This window comes from Thermobia domestica, chromosome 2, assembly GCF_964235325.1.
Source record: "Thermobia domestica chromosome 2, izTheDome1.hap1.1, whole genome shotgun sequence".
NCBI lineage: Eukaryota > Metazoa > Arthropoda > Insecta > Zygentoma > Lepismatidae > Thermobia > Thermobia domestica.
In genome coordinates this window covers 47,081,120-47,101,143 of record NC_137455.1, presented here as the reverse complement: position 1 = coordinate 47,101,143, position 20,024 = coordinate 47,081,120, and the positions used below count along the sequence as shown (strand labels likewise).

The window sequence follows — 20,024 nt, the reverse complement described above, 5'->3', positions numbered from 1 at the left end:
ATTTTTATATGGTCTTTCTAATCAGGGAAAATTATATATTTGTAGCAACTTATTTGTTTTTTCTGGATTTTTCAATATATTAATTTTGTTACAGGAATCCTCTGCTGAATCTACTCATGAAGAAGATAGGAAGACTTCAGGAGTCACGACAGAAATAATAAAATGTCCCACGCAAGACAATGGACGACCATTAGGAAGAGGAGAATCTCTAAAATTCCTTAGAGAAACTTTTAGCAGCTTACAGATAAAAGAAACAAGCCAAAAATTCCCGAATAACGCGGAGAAAATTTCCAATCCTACATGTCGAAACGAGAAGACTTTAAACGATAGAAAACCTAAAGGCTTGGGAAGAGGACAGGGTTTGCTTGAAGCCTTTCAGCTGACACGAATGAATAATATTCAGTCAATTCCAAAACCATCAGAGAATAACAATAAGCCGCTTCATGCGCTTAATACTAATAACACCATATCAAATAACGTGGTATCGCAGTCAGTTGATGATTCTGTTTGTTCTTCTAATTCTAAGGTTTCCCATGCCATACATGCAGTTGAAAACAAAGAGCGTTACAGTTCTGAAGAGACCAGCAAAAAGGTAAATAGTAGTTCAGTTTTTGTGAACCATTTGAATTGCAACAAAAAAGTGCCTTATATCCCAGCAGGACTACCTTTATCAACGGCTTTCTCGTCACAGACTAGTGTTGATGGAAGTGACAGTGATTCCAAAAATAAGCATCTTAATAGACCGCACACAGAAAGACAGAATGCGGTAACGGAAGAAAATATGCGGTGTGAAACGAAACGAAAATATCAACAAACAAATTCCGTTAGAGATACAGTAAAGACAAAATCTGTGAGTGAAAATAATGTGAAAGGAAAAGCTTACCAACAGAATGGGTCAGGAGCACTCAAGAAGGAAAGAACATCTATCAAGGAACATGTGGTAGAAAAAGAAGATGAAAAGCCGACGAACGGAGAAATAGTAGCTCCCGTATCAAGTATTAGTGAAAAGACCGTGTTTGCAAACAATAGTGAAGTAGTAGATAAAGTTTCAGTGCATGGACAGAATAATACAGTAACTGACAGAATCAAAAGTGATTCGCGTACTGTTGAATATCTAAATATTCTCACGTCCATATGGAAAAAGAAAACTGAGACGAACCATGTGTCTTTCCAAGTGCCTAATTCATCCACACCAAATGACAATAACCTCAAAGTAGATACACAAAACCAATTACCGCCTCAGCCAGACGTCAAGTTGTTCAGTAGAGAGGATTTAAATACGTCTAGTAATTCGTCAGTGGATGGTCGTGATGGAGCTACATTACGTAGTGAAATCATCCAAAAAGCTGCTAAAAAACAGGTGGAACAAAATCAGTCGATGCTTAGTAATATCAAAGAGAGTGTTGGTGATCCCGCCATATTACCTGTGACAAGAAGTAGACTCCCACAGTGTGCAATTAAAAGTTTAAGCAACTCATCATCAGCACCCAGCGACAGTGATCCAGACTTGCATGGTGAAAGGCAGAAAAACAACAGGTAATGTTTTAGTTTTTTATTATATTTTGTTCAGTTTTATTTATGTATTTATTTTATCTATTTACTATATTCTTTCTTGTATAATTACCGGAAGTTCGCTTCTAAGGAGAGATACTAATCTATGATATCCGGATTGGAGTATATGCAACTTTTTATCATTGTGTTCTGTGATATTATGTGCAGGGAAAATAATTTAAGAAAATGATGTAAACAGAAATTAAGTCCATGGTATGGTTAAGGTATTTGTAGATTAGAGTAAGATTTTTATAAGAATTATTCACTAAGCTTTATTAACAGTATGTGTCAATGGCTTTGAAATATTCACCGTAAGATGATAATAAAAATTTCTTATGTAGACTATAATCTTTACTTTTTGAGATAAAAAATCAGGTACTAAAGTATTCCTCTGATTTTTTTTTTTTTTTTTCAACAATTTTTGTATGTATTAGTCAGTTAAAATTGAACATTCAGTGTCTTGAAGTAAATTCAATTATATTTGGTCCAGTCATTCGAAAGTTGCTGAGAAAAATGAAGAATTTTATAAGGAAACTCGAAACTCGAAAGTCGAATTTCTAAAAATTGTTTTCGTTTTTCAAAGGAAATTTTAGGATTCGCTTTTCAAAATTGATATACATTTCAGTTTTCATTGATACATTAGAACATGGTGACGGCAAATGCTAAATCGTAACATACCATGCCATGTGGGGCTATACTTACGTGAAAAGACTCTGTCAAAATAAAGCAAAGAAAGAAAAGATTTAAAGAAAAGTGTCCAGAAATCGGGATTGAATGCGGATCACCTTTTTGATAGTTACATACATACCCCTGGTCCGCACCGAGTAATGCCAATCGGTACACAAAGGTAGTTCCCACTTATCACACCAAACTTGATATTTTTAATCTTGACTGGTAAAATATCGAACTAAAACTCATTGTTCGTATTTGGCCTACCTAATTTAACGTCTAAAGCCTTTTTGTTCCCATAGACATGAAAAATAAGATACGTAGTGAGCGAATTGTGTCGCCTGAAGCAGCTGTTGACGTGTTCCAAACAGCAGTTTCTGAGGTATTTCTTCATATTGCTGTGAAAAAATAAACCAGTAGGCTTCAACAAACAGAACAATATAATTTAAACATGGAAATGTCTATTCTTTCGAATTTTATAATAGCGGAACACTAGTGCCAGTACTAGTAGCAATTTGCAGAAACTTTTCCAGCAGCCCTGTTTTTAATTTTTTTCCCGCAATTTTGGACATGCTTGCTTCAAGTCGAACTGGGTTCCTTCATTAGATAGGTTAAATATTGGAAAATAAATGAAAGATCACTTAAGTACCTTATAATCCCATAATGTATCTGATAGGTACCACGTACCGCATTATGTAACTATATTATTATTATTATTATTATGTCATTACTGACAGGACACTTGCCGCAAACTGAAAGCTTTCTGTGCATCACAGTCGTTAGTTAATCTCTTCATCTTCACGTAAGAATTATCTGTTTACCGTCTATAACTGCTCTCTTTCTCCCCTTCCCGTTTCCTCCTACCGTGCCTTCTATCACGACCTTCATGATTCAGTTTCTTTTCCTCTTTCTAATTATAATTAGGTGTAGAAATGCCTAAAATTGGATGTTTCTTTCATTATTTCTATCCTTTATTTTATTTCACCGTCGCAGTCCATGTCCTTAGTAATACTGATGCCCAAGTACCGAAAACGAGTAACCTGTTCGTATTTTCTTCCCTTGAACTTCTGTGTTTGATACCGAACTCTTTGCTTCAGTCGTTATTGTTTTTGTTTTTCTAACATGGGCTACAGTGGCTCAGTAGTAGAGCATTTACCTCTGGTATGTGGGGTCCCTGGTTCGCCTGCTCGCGTCAAGCGGGCTTTGTGGCGTACACACACCGTGCACGTGGGTTTTCTCGAGGTTCTTCTGTTTCCTCCCACTTCATTGCATCATTTCATTTATCATCACTATCACTACCTCTTTTTGGCTACGTAGTATAACCGTGATCGTAATACTGAAAGGTTTCATTTAATTTTTTTTTTTTTTTTTAAACATTTATTTTCATCCTATATTCGCGGATGTTCTGTCGCCAAATCTAAAAGAGATACTGATAAAGGGCCTGCATAATGACAGTATTTTGGTAAGAGGTAGAATGATAAAGGTAAATACAGTTTGTAAGCGATATGACACGTCTTGCAGCATCTGAAAAGAAAATACGATGTTAGAAAACGTGAGGAACGTTACGAAAAATATGGAATAAAAATAAACGTAATTAACAGGAGGTATTAAAAACAAAATCCATTTAGGAGTACTAAAGGTATTTTGTCGTGTAGATTGCCGTTTAATTTTATCTACTAATTTCCGTAGCTGGGATATTTTGAAATTGAGGTAGTTAATATATTATTGATTTATATTCATCTTAGGTGACAGTTAAGTAATTAAATATCAATGCTCTTTTAAAATCCCTTATGAATATTTACATATATATTGCATTTGGTCATTATTTAAACTAGCATGGCGAGCTTTTACTAGTTCACCCAATTAACGTTTGTATGTACTTTAGCCCGTCTGTTTATTGCATTATATCTTTTGTAAAAATTTTCCGATTTTCAAGAAACCATCCCCCGATTTTCCGAAATAACCATATTTGGACTTAACAATCCCTCAAGGATAAGCTGATTCAAGGATGAGTCTTAAGTCCTTCAAAATATTCCGGTGCACAACATACCTGTATTTATTACAGTACAATGAAAGCACGTTAGTATTCAAAGTTTGGCCTCTTGTGTTGGACTGTCTGTAGTACCTTCCTGCCGGTTCTTTGATACCATGTCTTGTCCTTAGAGAGGAGGGGGAAAAAACTCAATCACTGTTTCTGCCTCCTGCTAGTTGTTGAAGCATCGTGATTTCAGGAAGTGCACCATAGACCAAAACAGATGTAATCCGAAGGGGCAAGGCCACGACTATATGTCGGCTGTGACGTCAATTTGATGCCATGAAGTTCCTGAATTTTTTGTTGCGTTTTCCGAGTCGAGTGTGGTTTTGTATTATCCTGTTGCAACAGGACACGATTTCGGTACACCAATACACGATATTTTTAGCGTAGTGCAGTATACATCTGCTCCAATTGTTCAGAATAAAGATCGGCATTGATGGAATGACAGTTAGGAACGAACTCGAAGTGAATTACCTCTTGTAGTTCCACCATACACACGGCATACTTTATGCTCGAAACGCCCCCGTTTGAAGACTGGTTCTGGAAGTTGGCCATTACTTAACCACGGTTTTTCCATTTCGAATTCCGGGAAGATACCCACTTTTAATAGCATGTGACAGTCCATTTCAGAAACACACACAATGCGGATTTTGCAGCATTTGTCGATACACATCCACTCTTCTCTATGCCTGAGCTCTGGTCAACTCTGTTACCTTGGGGCAGCCGGACCTTGACTGACTTCCGACAATTTTCAGACTGCGCCAAATTTATGGAGCTAACGAGTTGCTTTGGTTCATTGCCCCTTCCCCTTTCGCATGACAAATGTTTTATGTTTCTGCTTTAGCGTTATTCCCGATTTCGAACTCACGCATCAGACATTATTGAGCACTCATCATCATACGTATTACAGACGTGTTCAAATTATTAGACTCATCCTCGAAAAATGCGAAATTGATGTTGCAGTCCTAATTTCGGAGTTCTAGAACATGTAATTTAATGGTTCAAACCACCAATATAGGATCCTTCATTTGTTTACTGTACACTTGAAGTAATGATATCACCGCTGAACAGCAGATGACATTAGTACAGGGGAGGGAGTTCTGAAAGTGGTATTTCAGTTGTAGACAGCTATTGTGGTTTGTATCAACAAGTTACAATCTGAAGTATTGTGGTTGCAGTCGTAAGCCGTTACGACATTCAAAGCGTTCAACAGTTCGAATGGACCAGTTCAAAGTGATCTTGACGTGTTTTCTGAATTAATCTTTTATTCTATGAAGTCCTGTAATCGCGGCATAATTTGAAAAGTCAGAGACCTTTCTTCGCTTAAAGTGGAAGTTGTCAAAACACTTTTGGCGGAAGGAAGTTATTCACAACGACAAATTGCTATTAGAGTAGGGGTAGGGCAAAAATCTGAGTAAACTCTTCGTTGCGATGAGCAAGAAGCAAATGTATCAGCAAAATAGGCTTGGAAAGTGTGGGCGAAATCCAATGCTATTGCTAAAAGGTATCAAAAAACTAAAAAGATTGGCTCTGGGAAACAGAAACTCAACTTCTAGAGACTTAAGCATAAAAATAGTTGAGTATGGTGTAGACATTGGCCTGAAAACGTTCGAAGGATTCTTTGTGCTAAAGGAATAAAAGCACTCAGGCCAAGAAAGAAAGCAAAAATTTCTCCAATCATGGCAAAGGAGCGCCTTGAATGGGTACGAGGCCTGGAACATTGGATTGCTGATGATTGGAGAATAGGAGTTTCAGTGATGAATCATGTGTCTTTGTGTCTGATAAATGTTCACAATATATGCAACGTCGACCTGGGGAGGAATTCAAGTTGGAATGCTCCAACAAACAGTGAATCATCCTACTTCAGTCATGGTCTGGGGTGTGATGTTTGTCTTCGGGCCGGGGAAACTGCATATAATAGAAGGAACAATGAAGCACGACCAATACCTACAAGTTCTTCAAGAAGAACTGGTTCTCCAGACTGCAATCTTAGTTTGATGACGCACACTTCATCTTTATGCATGATGGAGCCCGATGCCAACGGGGCAAAACTGTGACAAAATTCTTCGAGAACAACGAAATTAGTGTTCTTCCGTGGCCGGGCAATAGTCCTGATATGAACCCGACTGAAAACCTTTGGAGCTTCATGAAGAAAAAGCTAAAGAAGAAGCATATTACAACCTAACATCAATTGATCGAGGAGATCAACAATTTGTGGTATCATGATGCTGAATTGAACTCAAAATGTGCTAAACTCGTATATAGTATGCCACAAAGGATAAAAGACTTAATAAAGAATAACGGATTTCATACGAAATAGTAATCTTTGTGTGAGAGATTATTTTCTTGTAAGTATTCCATTTCATTTTTTGTTTCCAATTTAGATACACACACGAAGAGCATGTGCCATGACCACAAGAAATTAGAACAGAGTTACAGAACAGTAATTTGGACTAACTTCAAACGCGTTTTCTGACGTAATATTATAAGAACAATAAAATATTCAGAAACTGAATGTTGAGTCTAATAATTTGAACACGCCTGTTAAACTAACTAGATACTGACGGAGTGACGGACTCCGTGGTAAATAGTCCGCTTGCCATACTGCCTCTTTGACCATTTTCACCTTGTATGTATGGTCGATCACGGCATCTAGACCTGCGCCTGCTGTTTGGGTTATAGAAATAATTCAAGACTTATGATTCAGCCTTGGAAACACCACATGCAGGTTAATATACAAAGTAATTTGCTAGTATATACTACGTAAAAATTATTCTACGTATTACGCTACGATTTTGGAAGAACATATTCTATATTTTCGTAAGGTGTTCTGATAATCGCTTTTCAAATCGAAGATCAGCAGATAAGCTTCCTTTTTTTAAATAATATAACAAAATATTTTTCTTCTATACCTTCCACCAGAATTATTTGATTTTATTGCAATATGGCTTATATTTTTTTCCAGGTAGCCTTCGTAAGAATATTGAGTTTTGATAGAACATGATGTGCATGATCTATAAGGCTTTCCTACAATTTCTACTACTTGAGGTTGAAATCAGCCAATAATGAGGGAGTAAATTAATCCCTCTCCAATTAAATAAATGTACATTCGAAGAAAATTCCGTTTAAAAAAAATCCAGGGAGAGTGCAATTGGTAAAGTGTAAGACGACGAAAATCTCCAGTTAAATCGCTCTCTTCTAGGACGCAAAGCAACATTAGTTTATTTTTAAGTGGGCTTTTGTAGATTGTAAAAAGATCTGTTGTGAAATAAATTTAATACTTTCCATACGACTAGTTTCCAAGGCGTTGGTCTTCAACGTATTTCTTATTGTTGGGTTTTCATTGTATAAGAGATTGAAGGTCTGTATTGTTCGAGACAATTTTTGAAAGGCAGCCGTAGCATGCATTGTTATAATTTAGTATCCACCACTGTTCTCTTCAAGTATCCGGTCTTTTCTTCACAAAGATGTCTCATCACCTCCGGTTAATATTCCTTATTGATTGCTTTTACTTCTGAACAAATTCCTGATTAATGGCACCTTCAGAATCGGGAAAAAATGGGCAAAAGTAAGATTTTACAAACATCTGACCGAACTTTTCAGACCGGTTTTGGTCGCGGTAAGGATTTACCGTACACACTATTACGACTGGCGTTTTGTTTCCACGTTGTACCCATATTCTCAGTTCCACAGTGGTATAGCCAATAAATCGTCTACCTACCAACCGAACGGCCAGGTTCGAGTTTCGGTGGAAGCAGTATTTATTCTCACGCTCTAATTTGGTCCAAATGCGACTCACGAGTTCATACAGTCTGTCAACTTGCTGCTAAACGTCTGTGCAGGATGCATTCAGGTTCATTTGTTAGTTGATGCATATTGTAAATAGTTCTCACTTTCCACAAGAGGTTCTTGTACATTCGATTGTAGTGCGTTTTATTTTTCCTTCAATTTTTTACTGCAACACAACAAATAATCGTAATAGAGAAAATAATTTCACCTATGAGAGGGCTGTGATTCTTTTTTTTTCTCTCTCTCTCTCTCTCTCTCTCTCTTTTTCTTTCTTTCTTTCTCTCTCTCTCTCTTTCTTTCTTTCTTTCTTTCTTTCTTTCTCTCTCTCTCCCCTAATTACAGCCTCATTATTGATCTTGTAATTGCATAATTCTATTCGCAGACAGTTGTGAGCATGTATATCGATCAGTCAAGCCCCACCAGATTTCATGTTCTTCTCAGAAAAGAAATTAGTGACATAAATAACATGAAATAACGAACAAAGGGTTATTGTATTCGAACTCCTTCACATAATTAGAATAAAGTAGTATTGCGTTCACATTGTTAAATTTCTTCTTTTAAACTTTTAAACTATGCTATGCATAAATGTCGGAAGTAATAGCACAGCTTTGTCCGTCCATGTCGACAGGTATCAGAACAAAAACGGTAAAAGATATAGAGATCCGGTTTTTTGCAAATGATTCAGCCTCTCAACAATTGGGTTCCATATTCTCCGTTAACTCTGTATTAGAAGCGGAAGTGGTTCAAATTAGTTATTTCCGGTTTAAACATTTATCCCTATGGAAGTAAAATGGTAACATACAGCGAGAAACGGTTTCTTGCAAATGATTCAGCATCTCAAGGCAACGTAATATGACTATCCCGAACACACTATCAAAACAGGAAGTGGTTCAAATTTAACACCGTCAAGTTCCAATATTTATTACCAAAGAACAAAGACGGTAAGAGATACCGAGATGCGTTGTCCTGCAGTCGATTCATTGTCTCAAGAATAGGTTCCATCTTCATTAATCTCTCTGTCAAACTGGAAGTGTTTCAAATTAGCCATTTCCGGTTTCAACACTTACAGTCGACGAGAACTATCTTGGCAGTGACGTCAACGCTCTCAGTTGCAAGGCTAGCAACTTACGCTATTCACAAATAGTGCTTAGATGGCGCACTGAACGCTTCGCACGTCACGTTCGTAACTACAGTTTAAAATAATGCTGGTAGCAAACTAGAGAGAATTTAGATAATAATGTATTTAAATAATACTAGCATATGTGGAGAAAAAATAAGATTAGACCCTATATTTATGTCGTCAAAAGACAATATATTTCCTTTCAAGAAGCAGTTTTCTATTTCCAATAGATTTTTTTTTTTAAACCTAAATCCCAACTTGTGCAGTATATGTTATAATGCCCACTCAGAACCTTTGAAGTCAATGCTTTTTTTAAGTTCGCACAATAATTTATTTAAGGTGGCGACAATGGCTTCAGCATAGAGATTGTGAATTGTTCTACGAACTACTACTTCATCGAAAGAATCTAAATTTGTTTGTCTTTTCTGTGTATTTGGCCTTGCTTTACAGGGTGTTACGACGGGTTGTCCAGACTTTACTCCTTCTCTTTCACAATTCGTCACACGGATCTCTCACTAACACATGTTGCTCGGGAGGTTTCATGAACACTGTCAGATTTATTATTATTTGCTGCAAGAAAAGTTGTAAACATTAAAAACAATGTTTCCTGCATCACAATGCATCGGCTTGCCCTTCTTTAAGGTACTATCACCCATTCTTATACACAAAATTTCGAGAACGAGAATAAAACAAAGGATTGACAACTTTCACCAGTCACCACAGACTGTACAGCCCTACAGAAAGAAAACACGCGCTTTTCAGTTCATTTCATTTCGCTTTTGTTTTTTAATTTGTTTCTTTTTCCTGGAAGTGCTGTTCTTATGTCTTATTGGTAAATGTTATATTTTTCGAAGCTACATTCACTATCCCCCACGCTCTGTTTCCGCGACCAAAAAACACGTTATTATCCTCTAACTCAAGGGCCGTGATAGGTAAAGAGATGCGAGTTTCTTTAAAATAAACTTTGGACTTCCCTTCCCATTTCGTCCACTGCATATTTGTGTCTATCTTCAATAGAACGAAAGTTTGTAGCATGTTGAAATCTGATTGTTGTTAGAACAGAATAAACATAAATGACTATCATTTAAAATTATTTTCCACATACTTATAATATAAAATAAACCATATTCTTCATGAAAGTTATATAAATATAAAAGCAAAAAAAAAAAAAAAAAAATGTAGCATTTATGTCTCCTCGAACTCCAGTTATCGTTATACAAACAGGACAAGTATATTTATCAAAAACGAATCTCCCATTTCGGTTCATTTCCTTTCGCTTTCCTGTTGTAGAGAACGGAGCGTGCTTTTAAGTTGGTATTTGTGTTCGCGCATTTTCTCTTTTCTGGGATTGGACGTTGAATTGAACGAAGCGTCTGCTATAACCAGTGGAATGGCATTTGAGCAAGAGCGAAGTCTACATCACTGCCAGGATAATTCTCGGGCACTGTAGTGCTGTAGAACAAAAATTTTAGTAGGTAGCGACAAGCAGTTTTGAGCAATCGATTCAGTGTCCCAAGACAGCGTATCATCACAGCCTACAACACTCTACCAAAACCGGAACTGGTTGAAATTTACAACTACTCTCGGTTTCATAACTGATTTCCGCAGAACAAAAATGGTGAGAAATATCGAGATGCAGTTTTTCCAATCGACTCACTTTCCCAAGAGTAGATTTTGTAACATTATCAAAACTAAAACCAGTTTCAATGTTGGTTTCCATAGAATGACGATATTAGATGTTGAGATGCTGTTTTTTTTTTTTTTTTTTTTTTTTTTTTTTTTTTTTTTCAATTGATTCAGCTTCCCAAGAGTAGTTTCCGCCTTGTCCATTAACCCTGTATTCAAACTAAAAGTGGTTTAAATTAACGATTTCCGCTTTCAACATTTCGCCATGGAACAAAGCGACAAGCGGCTTTCTGCACTCGACGCAGAGTGTCAAGAGAACATGCCATCACAATCCGCAGCATTCTACCAAAACCAGAAGTGGTTGAAATATAATACCATTCCGGTTTTAATCCTGATTTTCGTAGAGGAAAAACTTGTAACATATCGAGAAGGATTTTTTTTTTTTTTTTTTTTTGCAATCAATTCACCTTTGCAAGGGTATTTTTCTTTTTTTCTCTTAACCCTCCATTGAATCCGAAAGTGGTTCAAATTAAGCATTTCCGGTTTCAACATTTATCGTTATAGAACAAAAATGGTAATATATAGCAATAAGCGATTTTTCTGCAATCGATTCAATATCAAATTACGTACCACCATAATTCGTAACATTCTGCCAAAACCGGAAGTGGTTGTACTTTACTACTACTTCGATTTCCATACTGATTTCTGTAGAGTGAAAACGGTAATAGATAATCGGTATGCAGATTTTTGCAATCCATTCAGCTTCCGAAGCGTAGGTTCTATCTCCCCCTTTAACCTTCTATTCAGTCCTAAGTGGTTCAAATTAACGATTTCCGGTTTTGTCCTTTATCGCCATAGAAAAAAAAAATAGTAAAGCATAGCGAGTAATGGATCTTTTTATCTGAATTCAGCGTCCGAGGAACAGGTTCTACCTTTGATCCTATTAATCTATTGCAATCAGTAGTTATAGATGTACTACTTCAGGTTTGGATATTGAATTCCCACAGTTTAGTAGTCTGCTGTGAAACGGAACTCACTTTTAATGCAGTATTATTCTGCTGTTCGTGAGGAACTATTTGCATCTTAGTACAAAGATGGAGTTTCTTCATCACTTTTCTTTCTGATTGCGGGCATTAGCAGTTTCCGAAATGAAGGTTAGGGAATCACTCTTTTTTTAAGGTTGAGGACCATTGCTAGAATTGGTAATTTTCTCCCATATTTTACATTAAAAGTATGTTCTTGTGTTCCATCACACTTGTATATGAGCTAGCGTAACATGTAATTTTCCTGTTTCGTAAAAATAGTTGGTAAACATACTAACTTGAGAGAGTAAACAATGTGATAACTTGATCATAGTTTAACGTCCTTCTAAAGTGGAGACTAATATTCCTGTTTGGGGTCGATCCTGGAACTGTGTGTACACGTTAACCATTTGATAATGATGAGTAGACTTGGATCAATATGCACTAAAAAACGGCAAAATACGCATGCAAATATGCCCTAAAAATCACGAAAATATGCAGATATGCACTAAAAACTGTAAATATGCACCACTCAAAAGCTAAAGTTAAATGAGGATTTAAAAAAAAAAAAAAAAAAGTTGTATTACTTGAACTACATGTCTACTTGGTGTATAACTATGATGCATTCGTGCTACAATACACAACTGTGTAGTTTCCGGTGTTTTCTTGCAAAAACCTGCATTTGTCGGTTAAAACATAACTGTACATCGAAAAGTTCCTTCCATGTCACGGGTTGTTAAGGAACAGTATTTTAAAAAAGCAATGTTACTTGGTGATAAATCTGGAATTCGTGCGACATTGTTCCCAGGAATACTTTATTTACATTAAAGAGAATTTTAGGCCGAGATTTTCCGCGTCTATTGAATGTGAGTTTCTAAGAAATGCTTGTCCGATTGGTCTTGGTGGCGTCTGTTTCGTTATTGAATCAAACATCTCAAATGCACTGCAAAGTCCTAATTATCGCTCTTCTAATTTCATTATGATCTTTGAAATTGAAGTGAAATGAGTATTGATAAACGCAAGGTCGCTTTTAATGTTTTCAGTTCCGCATGCGTCCAAGGCTTCTTGAATACATTTCGCTTCTTCGAGTTAAAAACAGCTCACAGTCAGTATGTGAAATTAAAATACATCTCCTTTTATATATATAAATATACAAATAAAAAAGAATGTGCCAAGTATCTGTGAATAAAAATAAATATACTCACAGAAATAAATAAACATTTCTGGCTTAAAAGCATATAATAAAACCTGCCTAGCAAAATTGAACAGGACTCGCAAAAATTTCCGTTAAATGTTCTAGTTAACGGAGATAGATCTATGCTTAAAAAATAAACAAGGCACATACATACAATGGACATAGTCAGATAAAATGTTGTACATAGGCCTGCCGTATTCAATTACAGCATTTATTTATGCTACGAATTAATACACACAAAACTTACAGTGAAAAAAAAAAAAAAAACCGACATACGGTTTCATAGGCCAAGGCAAAAAGTAGATGCTATGCTCTTTTCTGTGCTCCTCTCTCTACTGTTGGCTCCCTTTTGATCTATTGGGGGCCGCGGTGGCTCAGTGGTAGAGCGTTCACTTCTGGTGCTTGGGGTCCCAGGTTCGATCTCAGCCCCCGCCAAATGAACTTTGTGGTGGACAAACACCGTGTGCGCATGGGTTTCCTCGGGGTTCTCCCGTTTCCTCCCACTTTCTCCATTCCACCATTTCATTCATTAATAATCATCACCGTCTCCTTTAGCCTAACCTGCATAGCCGTGGGACGTAAAAGTCAAAAGATATCATTTCATTTTCCCTGTTGATCTATTGTGTATATTACGCTAATTGTTCCACGTCTCTAGACCAGCTAGAGAACGAGTTATTGGTATTTGAAAATAACTACTCGTTTTTTCACGTACCTTTGCACCCTTCAAAAACAAACCGCGTACCTCAATTTGTATCACTCCGCGCACGAGTATTCAGTGATTGGTGCAGGAGAAAATGCTTCGTCTGTTTCCCGCAATATTTCTGCTTCTGCACGTGCGTGTAATCCTTCACTGGTAACCTTCCTGCCTGCATGACCATCATTAACTATAGCGCGCGCTCTGCGTATTTGTCAGTGGTTGTGGCTGTTTTCTTGTTAAATTTAATATTTTTGTGTAAGATATCAATCCACATGTAGAGATGTGCTTTTAATTGAAACTAAAATGTTCTTAGTGTGATTTAAAAATACAATAATTACTACCTAGGTTGAACAAGAGGAATTTCTTGGGCACTATTTTCTTATGGAAGAGTAATGGTCATTTGGCTCATTGTCAGTGTTGCTCACTTCTGATTATATTTCGTTTTTTTTTTTTTTTTTTTTTTTTAATCGTAGTCAGATTGTTTAGTCAGTTTCAGTTAACTGGGCTGCAAATGTCCATTAGGTTACCCAAAAGAAAAACTGAGCCTTTGTACTAAATTTCTATTTAATATATTAAATACATTGTACTTCGGATAATTGGATATAAAAAGTTGTAGGCCTATTATTTTAAAGATAAGTAAGAAAGAAAGATAAAAGCTATTTCACCGATTCGAAGTATCGTAACGTCTGATGTTAATTCTGTATGTTATAATCAGGGGTAAAAGTGGATCTGAAAAGGTAGGGGAACGATAGCAAGCGGCATGACGTCACGCCGTCCCTCCGCCTATCCTTGCCCATTTTAATTTTTTAGGAATTGGGGGACGCCGTACATATTTTTCCGAGGTCGGGGATGGCGTTCTCCCGCGTTCCCCCACTTTTACCCCTGGTTATAATTCGCATATCGATTAAAAGAAACGATCAAGTGTAACCCTTAACATACCCTCTAGGGACCCCAGAGAGTGATATTTGGTGATACTGCTGCAACTATAAGAATCAATTTATTCTCGATTTTTATGTGTGTCCTTCATCCGTTTGGGATATACTATCTAATACATAATTAGATCATCGATGCGTTCGTTAAAAAAAATACAAAAAAATAAAAACATACTTAAAAATGTAAAAGCTCCATTGTTAAACTTGTATTTCAGATTTACGAACACAAAAGTATAAAATTGTACGAAAAACTGAATATTGTTAAAGTAAACATAATATTTGATGTCAACAATGCTCATTTAAATTAGGTAAGCTTTTAAACATAAAAAAAAAACAGCAATAATAATTTGAGTTGCAATACTATGTTGAGAAATTAAAATAATACTTGGGGTCACCAGAAGACCCCAGCTTTCTAAACAACGTTGACGAGTTAGGCTTAGTACGTTAAGGGTTAAATGAACATTTAAGAGTCGCAAGAATGATTGTCCGTTTTCAGGAGTAACAAAATATCTGAAAAAATCTTCAATGGATACTAAAATTGTAATATATTCAATAAATAAACTCTTTCGCTTTTTTTAATGAACAATTATTTGATCCACATGTTCTCTTGCCTCTACTTGAGAGTTACGTGTGATCCGAAACAGTCTTGAAATGGACAGGAGTAAAGAGCATATGTTTTAGTAGATCTGCTAGTCAAGCTAATAAACATAGTAAGACAACAGAGACTAGAGAACATAGTAAGATCCAATAGCTCTGATTCTAATTTTCCATGTTATCCCTTGACGCTATGGGCAGGCTAAATAAAATTTAGTAGTGATAGATTGAATATTTTAAACCATTAATGCGAACTCCCTGATATCAAAGGACGAGGATTTATCGTCAACCACGATTGCAGTTACAGGGAAAATTTAAGAGATTGTTCAGCTCGGCTTCCAGGCATGGACATCCGCAGGACTTTTTCAAGGGGGTAAAATACCGATTCCAGGGGAGGACAAAAGACCGACACACAAACTCAGTCGCGAATACACAATATTTTGATACACGAGGGCACATAATACATCAAGTAAAACAACTGTTATTTACGCGCGTATGCTTTTTAACTACAGTAAATAATCTATAATACCAGATACTATAGTATTTAATATGAATATATTAAGTGTTAAAACATTTAAGTAAGCAAATTAGTATGTCTTGACATGCACTTCCAAAAACCTTTTAATACAAAGAGAGGCAACATCCCCTTTCCCCCTTCCCCACTGTGGGTAGCCATGCTTCCTAGTGTTCTGTGTCTATATTTATATGCTACTTCAAAGATTCAGGAGAAAGAAAATGAATCAGAAGTCCATGCCATTTCATTTTCAATCTTCCGCTCTTTGGTTTGTTTCTTAACTTGTTAGCTCGAGGTTTTCTATAAACTTTTTAGTCTGTTAGTTGGCAACTTGACACACTGTAGTCTGCATTGTTTACAAGGGCTGCAAAGCTTCGTGAAAAAGAGAATATGTAAATGCACTTCGTTCAAAACCTAGGGCTTACATGGCAGTGGACTAAAGGTTAAATTTGTAGGGTAACAAGTAAACGAAGGCCTTTACAGACAACGTAGTTCTTATACCTAACCTCTCACAATATGTCTAAAATTTTTCTAAACGCTGCATTCCGGAACTTGAAAATTTCTGTTAAAAAGTATACATTAACATTCATTGTTCGCAACACAGGTTCTGCCTAATCAAGAGAATTTAACAAATTTTTTAGCTTTAAATTCACGGGACTGTGAAATATTTCCGTTTAATAAGGAGTCTGTTGAAGGCAGTTGCTACTGTATTAAAAGCCTGTATTCAAAAACCTTATGTTCTTGTTTACAAGAAAATAAATTCACTTGAAATTACTTTTTGTATCCAATTATATGTAAATCCTAGAATATTTTATTCTAGCGTAATATTGTCCGTTTCAAACAGCAATAATTTACAGTGTATAATATTGGTACTTTAAATTGAATAAAGTGATTTGAGCGAGACAAGCATGAATGGGAAGAAGGTAAAGTTATCGAAAACATAAAGAAGACTTACAAGTAACACTTCCGAAGTGTAACCCTCCGATTTTGATAAAATTTGGCAGGTAGATACTACACATGAAATTAACGAATACGTGTTTTTTTTTTTTCCTGCGGAAAAACAGTTTTAGGGGGCAAAAGCCCCCACCCAAAATTTTGAAAGTTGACGTCCGAAAGCCAAAAACAAGTGAACCGAAGACAACGAAATTGTACACACATATTATAGACATAAAAAATGAGAGATTACGTGTTTCGTATTTTCCTGGAAAAAACGGTTGGGTGGGGCACGGACCCTTCAAACTTTGATCACGAAATTTCAAAAGTGCTAGTAACAGTATGTCAGAAAATTTGTGTATGAACAATAAGCAAAAAATAAACGAATACGGTTTTTTTATTTTCTGCACAAAAACTGTTTTAAGGGGCAAAAGCTCCCACCCAAAATTTTGAAAGTTGACCCCGGAAAACAAAAGCATGTGACCCGAAATCAACGAAATTGTACACACATATTATAGACATAAAATTAGGGAATACGTGTTTCGTATTTTCCTGAAAAAAAAAAAAAAAAAAAAACTTGTGTGGGCACGGACCCCTCCAAAACTTTGATCACGAAATATCAAAAGTGCTAGTAACAGTATCTCAGATGTGTGTAAAGGACATGAAGAATTGCAACGAAACTTTGTGTATGAGCAATACGCAAAAAAATAAACACATACGGGTTTTTAATTTTCTTCGAAAAAACGGTTTTATGGGGCAAAAGCCCTTACCCAAAATTTTGAAATTTGAGGCCGTGAGGCCAGAGGAAGTGAACCGAAGTGAATGAAATTGTGCACAGATATTGTAGACCTAAAATAAAGGGAATACGGATTTCTTATTTTCCTGGAAAAAAAAAAGTAAACAGTTTAGGTGGGATACAGACTCCTCCAAAACTTTGATCGTGAAATATCAAAAATGCTAATATCAGTATGTCAGAAGTGCTTAAACAAGGTGTCTATCGGTCACGAAAAAGTCACGAAATCAGAAAACGGTCATGAAAGTCACGAAATTTAGCTTTTGGGTCACGATTTCTTTTAACTGTACAAATGTAAGTACAGATTGGAAAATTTTGTTCCATAAAACATACAACTCCAAAATTCACCACTAAAAATGTTTATGGTCGGCTTTAGACGCTACCAAATCGCAAGCAAAGTACGTTTCTATCGCATGGATGAAAATTCGGCCTAATTCACACCCAAATTCGCTCTTGAAAATGTTAAGAAATTTTGTAATTTGGTAAAGAAAAGGTACGAAAATGTCACGAAATTTCATTTTGGAATTTTAGTAGACACCCTGTTAAAGGACATGAATTGGAACGACATATTGTGTAGGGACAATACGCAAAAAATAAACGAATAAGGTTTTTTTTTTTATTTTCTGCGTAAAAACGGTTTTAGGGGGCAAAAGTTTTGAAACTCCCCCACTCAAAGTTTTGAAACTTGAGCCCCAAAAGGCAAGGAGAAGTGCACCGAATTGAAAGACATTGTGCACAGATATTGTAGACTTAAAATGAGATAATTGGGTTTCGTATTTTCCTGGAAAAAAGTGGTTGAGTGAGGCACGGACCTTCTAAACCGTTGATTACGAAATATCAAAAGTGCAAATAAGCATACGTCAGAAGTTCCTAAAGAATATGGAGAAGTGCAACGAAACTTCGTAAAGGGACAATTCGCAAAACAATAAATGAAACGTGTTTTAATTTGTGCGGAAAAACAGTGTTGGGGCCTAGGCCCCATCCGAAAAAAAAAAGGAAATATTAGCGTAATAGCGCAGGAAGGAGTGGACCAAAGAAAATTAAATTATGTGTAGATATTATATAGACCCTATGTAAAATAAGGCCTTTCGTGTTTCTCAAGTGTCCTATCCGTTTTGCTTCAAATTTGGCACATCAACAGCAAACTGAAAATAAATCGACACGTGTTTTTGTTTATGCGGAAAAACATTGTAAGGGTTAAAGGTGCCTCCTGAAATACTACAAAATACGCTATACTGTTTGTGCTTGTAGTTGATCTGCCAAATTTGAAGAAGTCGGATGGAGGCACTTGTGAAACACGAAAGACCACATTTTACATATCCAGTATCTACATACAATTTAATTCGCATCGGTGTACTCCTTCCGCCACTCAACGCCTCGGTCCACTCTTTTTTTTTTCTTTCTTTCTTTCTTTATTTATTTTCAGGTGAATACGAAACACGTATTCCCTCATTTTACGTTTGCAATATCTGTGCACAATTTCATTCACTTCGGTTTACTTCTTCTTGCCTTTCGGGTGTCAACTTTCAAAATTTTGGGTGGGGGCTTTTGCCCCCCTAAAACCGCTTTTCCGCAGAAAATAAAAAACACGTATTCGATTATTTTATGTGTAGTATCTACCTGCCAAATTTTATCAGAATTGGAGTGTACACTTCGGAAGTGTTACTTGTTAATAGGAAAGTTACCTTTCGAGAAACCGAGGTACGTATCAAAGCAGCACAAACTTATACTTAAATACTCTCATAAACTCCTTAAAGAAAAGCGTAAGAACTTGTCTCATATCAAAAAGTAACTGCTGTAACAAGTTTTAGGTTTTGTAAATCGAATATTTTAATCAATTTAGAGTTAATTTAAAAAAAAGGGTTGTTCATTCCTTCCCGAAATACATTTTTCAACGGTTTCTTTGGAATGAACTCTGTCGAATATGAGAACACACACACACACACACACACACACAGTTGTATAAACTTCTTACTAGACTTGAAACTGCTTGAAAATATAAGAAGGCGAAAAAAAAATAGAGTGCTGTTGAAGTTTGAGCTTTTGCTATCGAACAAAATAGAAATGTCGTCTTCTGAAAATGGCCTTACTTTGAAAATATTATTTGTTTAGCATACAGTTTGCAAAATATATTTTCTTCTTGAATTGTTAACGTCTCTCAACTTCAATCCATTGTTTCAAAAGATAACTTCTAAAAGATTTTTCTGGCCCATTTAGTTGTAGTGCGACATCTTTGTCCAATTTTTGTCCACAAAAGAAAAAAAATTGTATTATTCAAATTAAGAAGAGGGCCATTTCAAAATTTCGGCCACTTTGATCACCTAGTGTGACACCTTCAAGTTCAAATTTTAACTAACTCAGAATTTTCAACAATTTACGTCCATTTTTGTCCACCCAAGAAAAAATGTTGTTCCATTCTAAAAACGAGGGGGGAAGGCATTTCAAAATTTGTCCACTTCGATCACCTGTAATGCGACATCTTCAAGTTCGAATTTTAACAAGCTTAAAATTTTGTTTCGATTTTTGAGCATTTATGTTCCACAAACAAAACGAT

The 20,024-nt window shown here is 36.1% G+C and overlaps 1 protein-coding gene across 1 annotated transcript in view; it reads left to right on the top strand.

The window, feature by feature from the left end:
- The window catches only part of LOC145671651 (putative ATP-dependent RNA helicase TDRD12), a gene marked incomplete in the record, with an annotated part of 196,777 nt that overhangs the window by 80,977 nt on the left and 95,776 nt on the right, over window positions 1–20,024 (top strand). Inside the window, 1 exon segment of the mRNA XM_081740852.1 lies at window positions 95–1,536. Within this exon segment, the coding sequence (XP_081596978.1) occupies window positions 95–1,536 (1,442 nt within the window).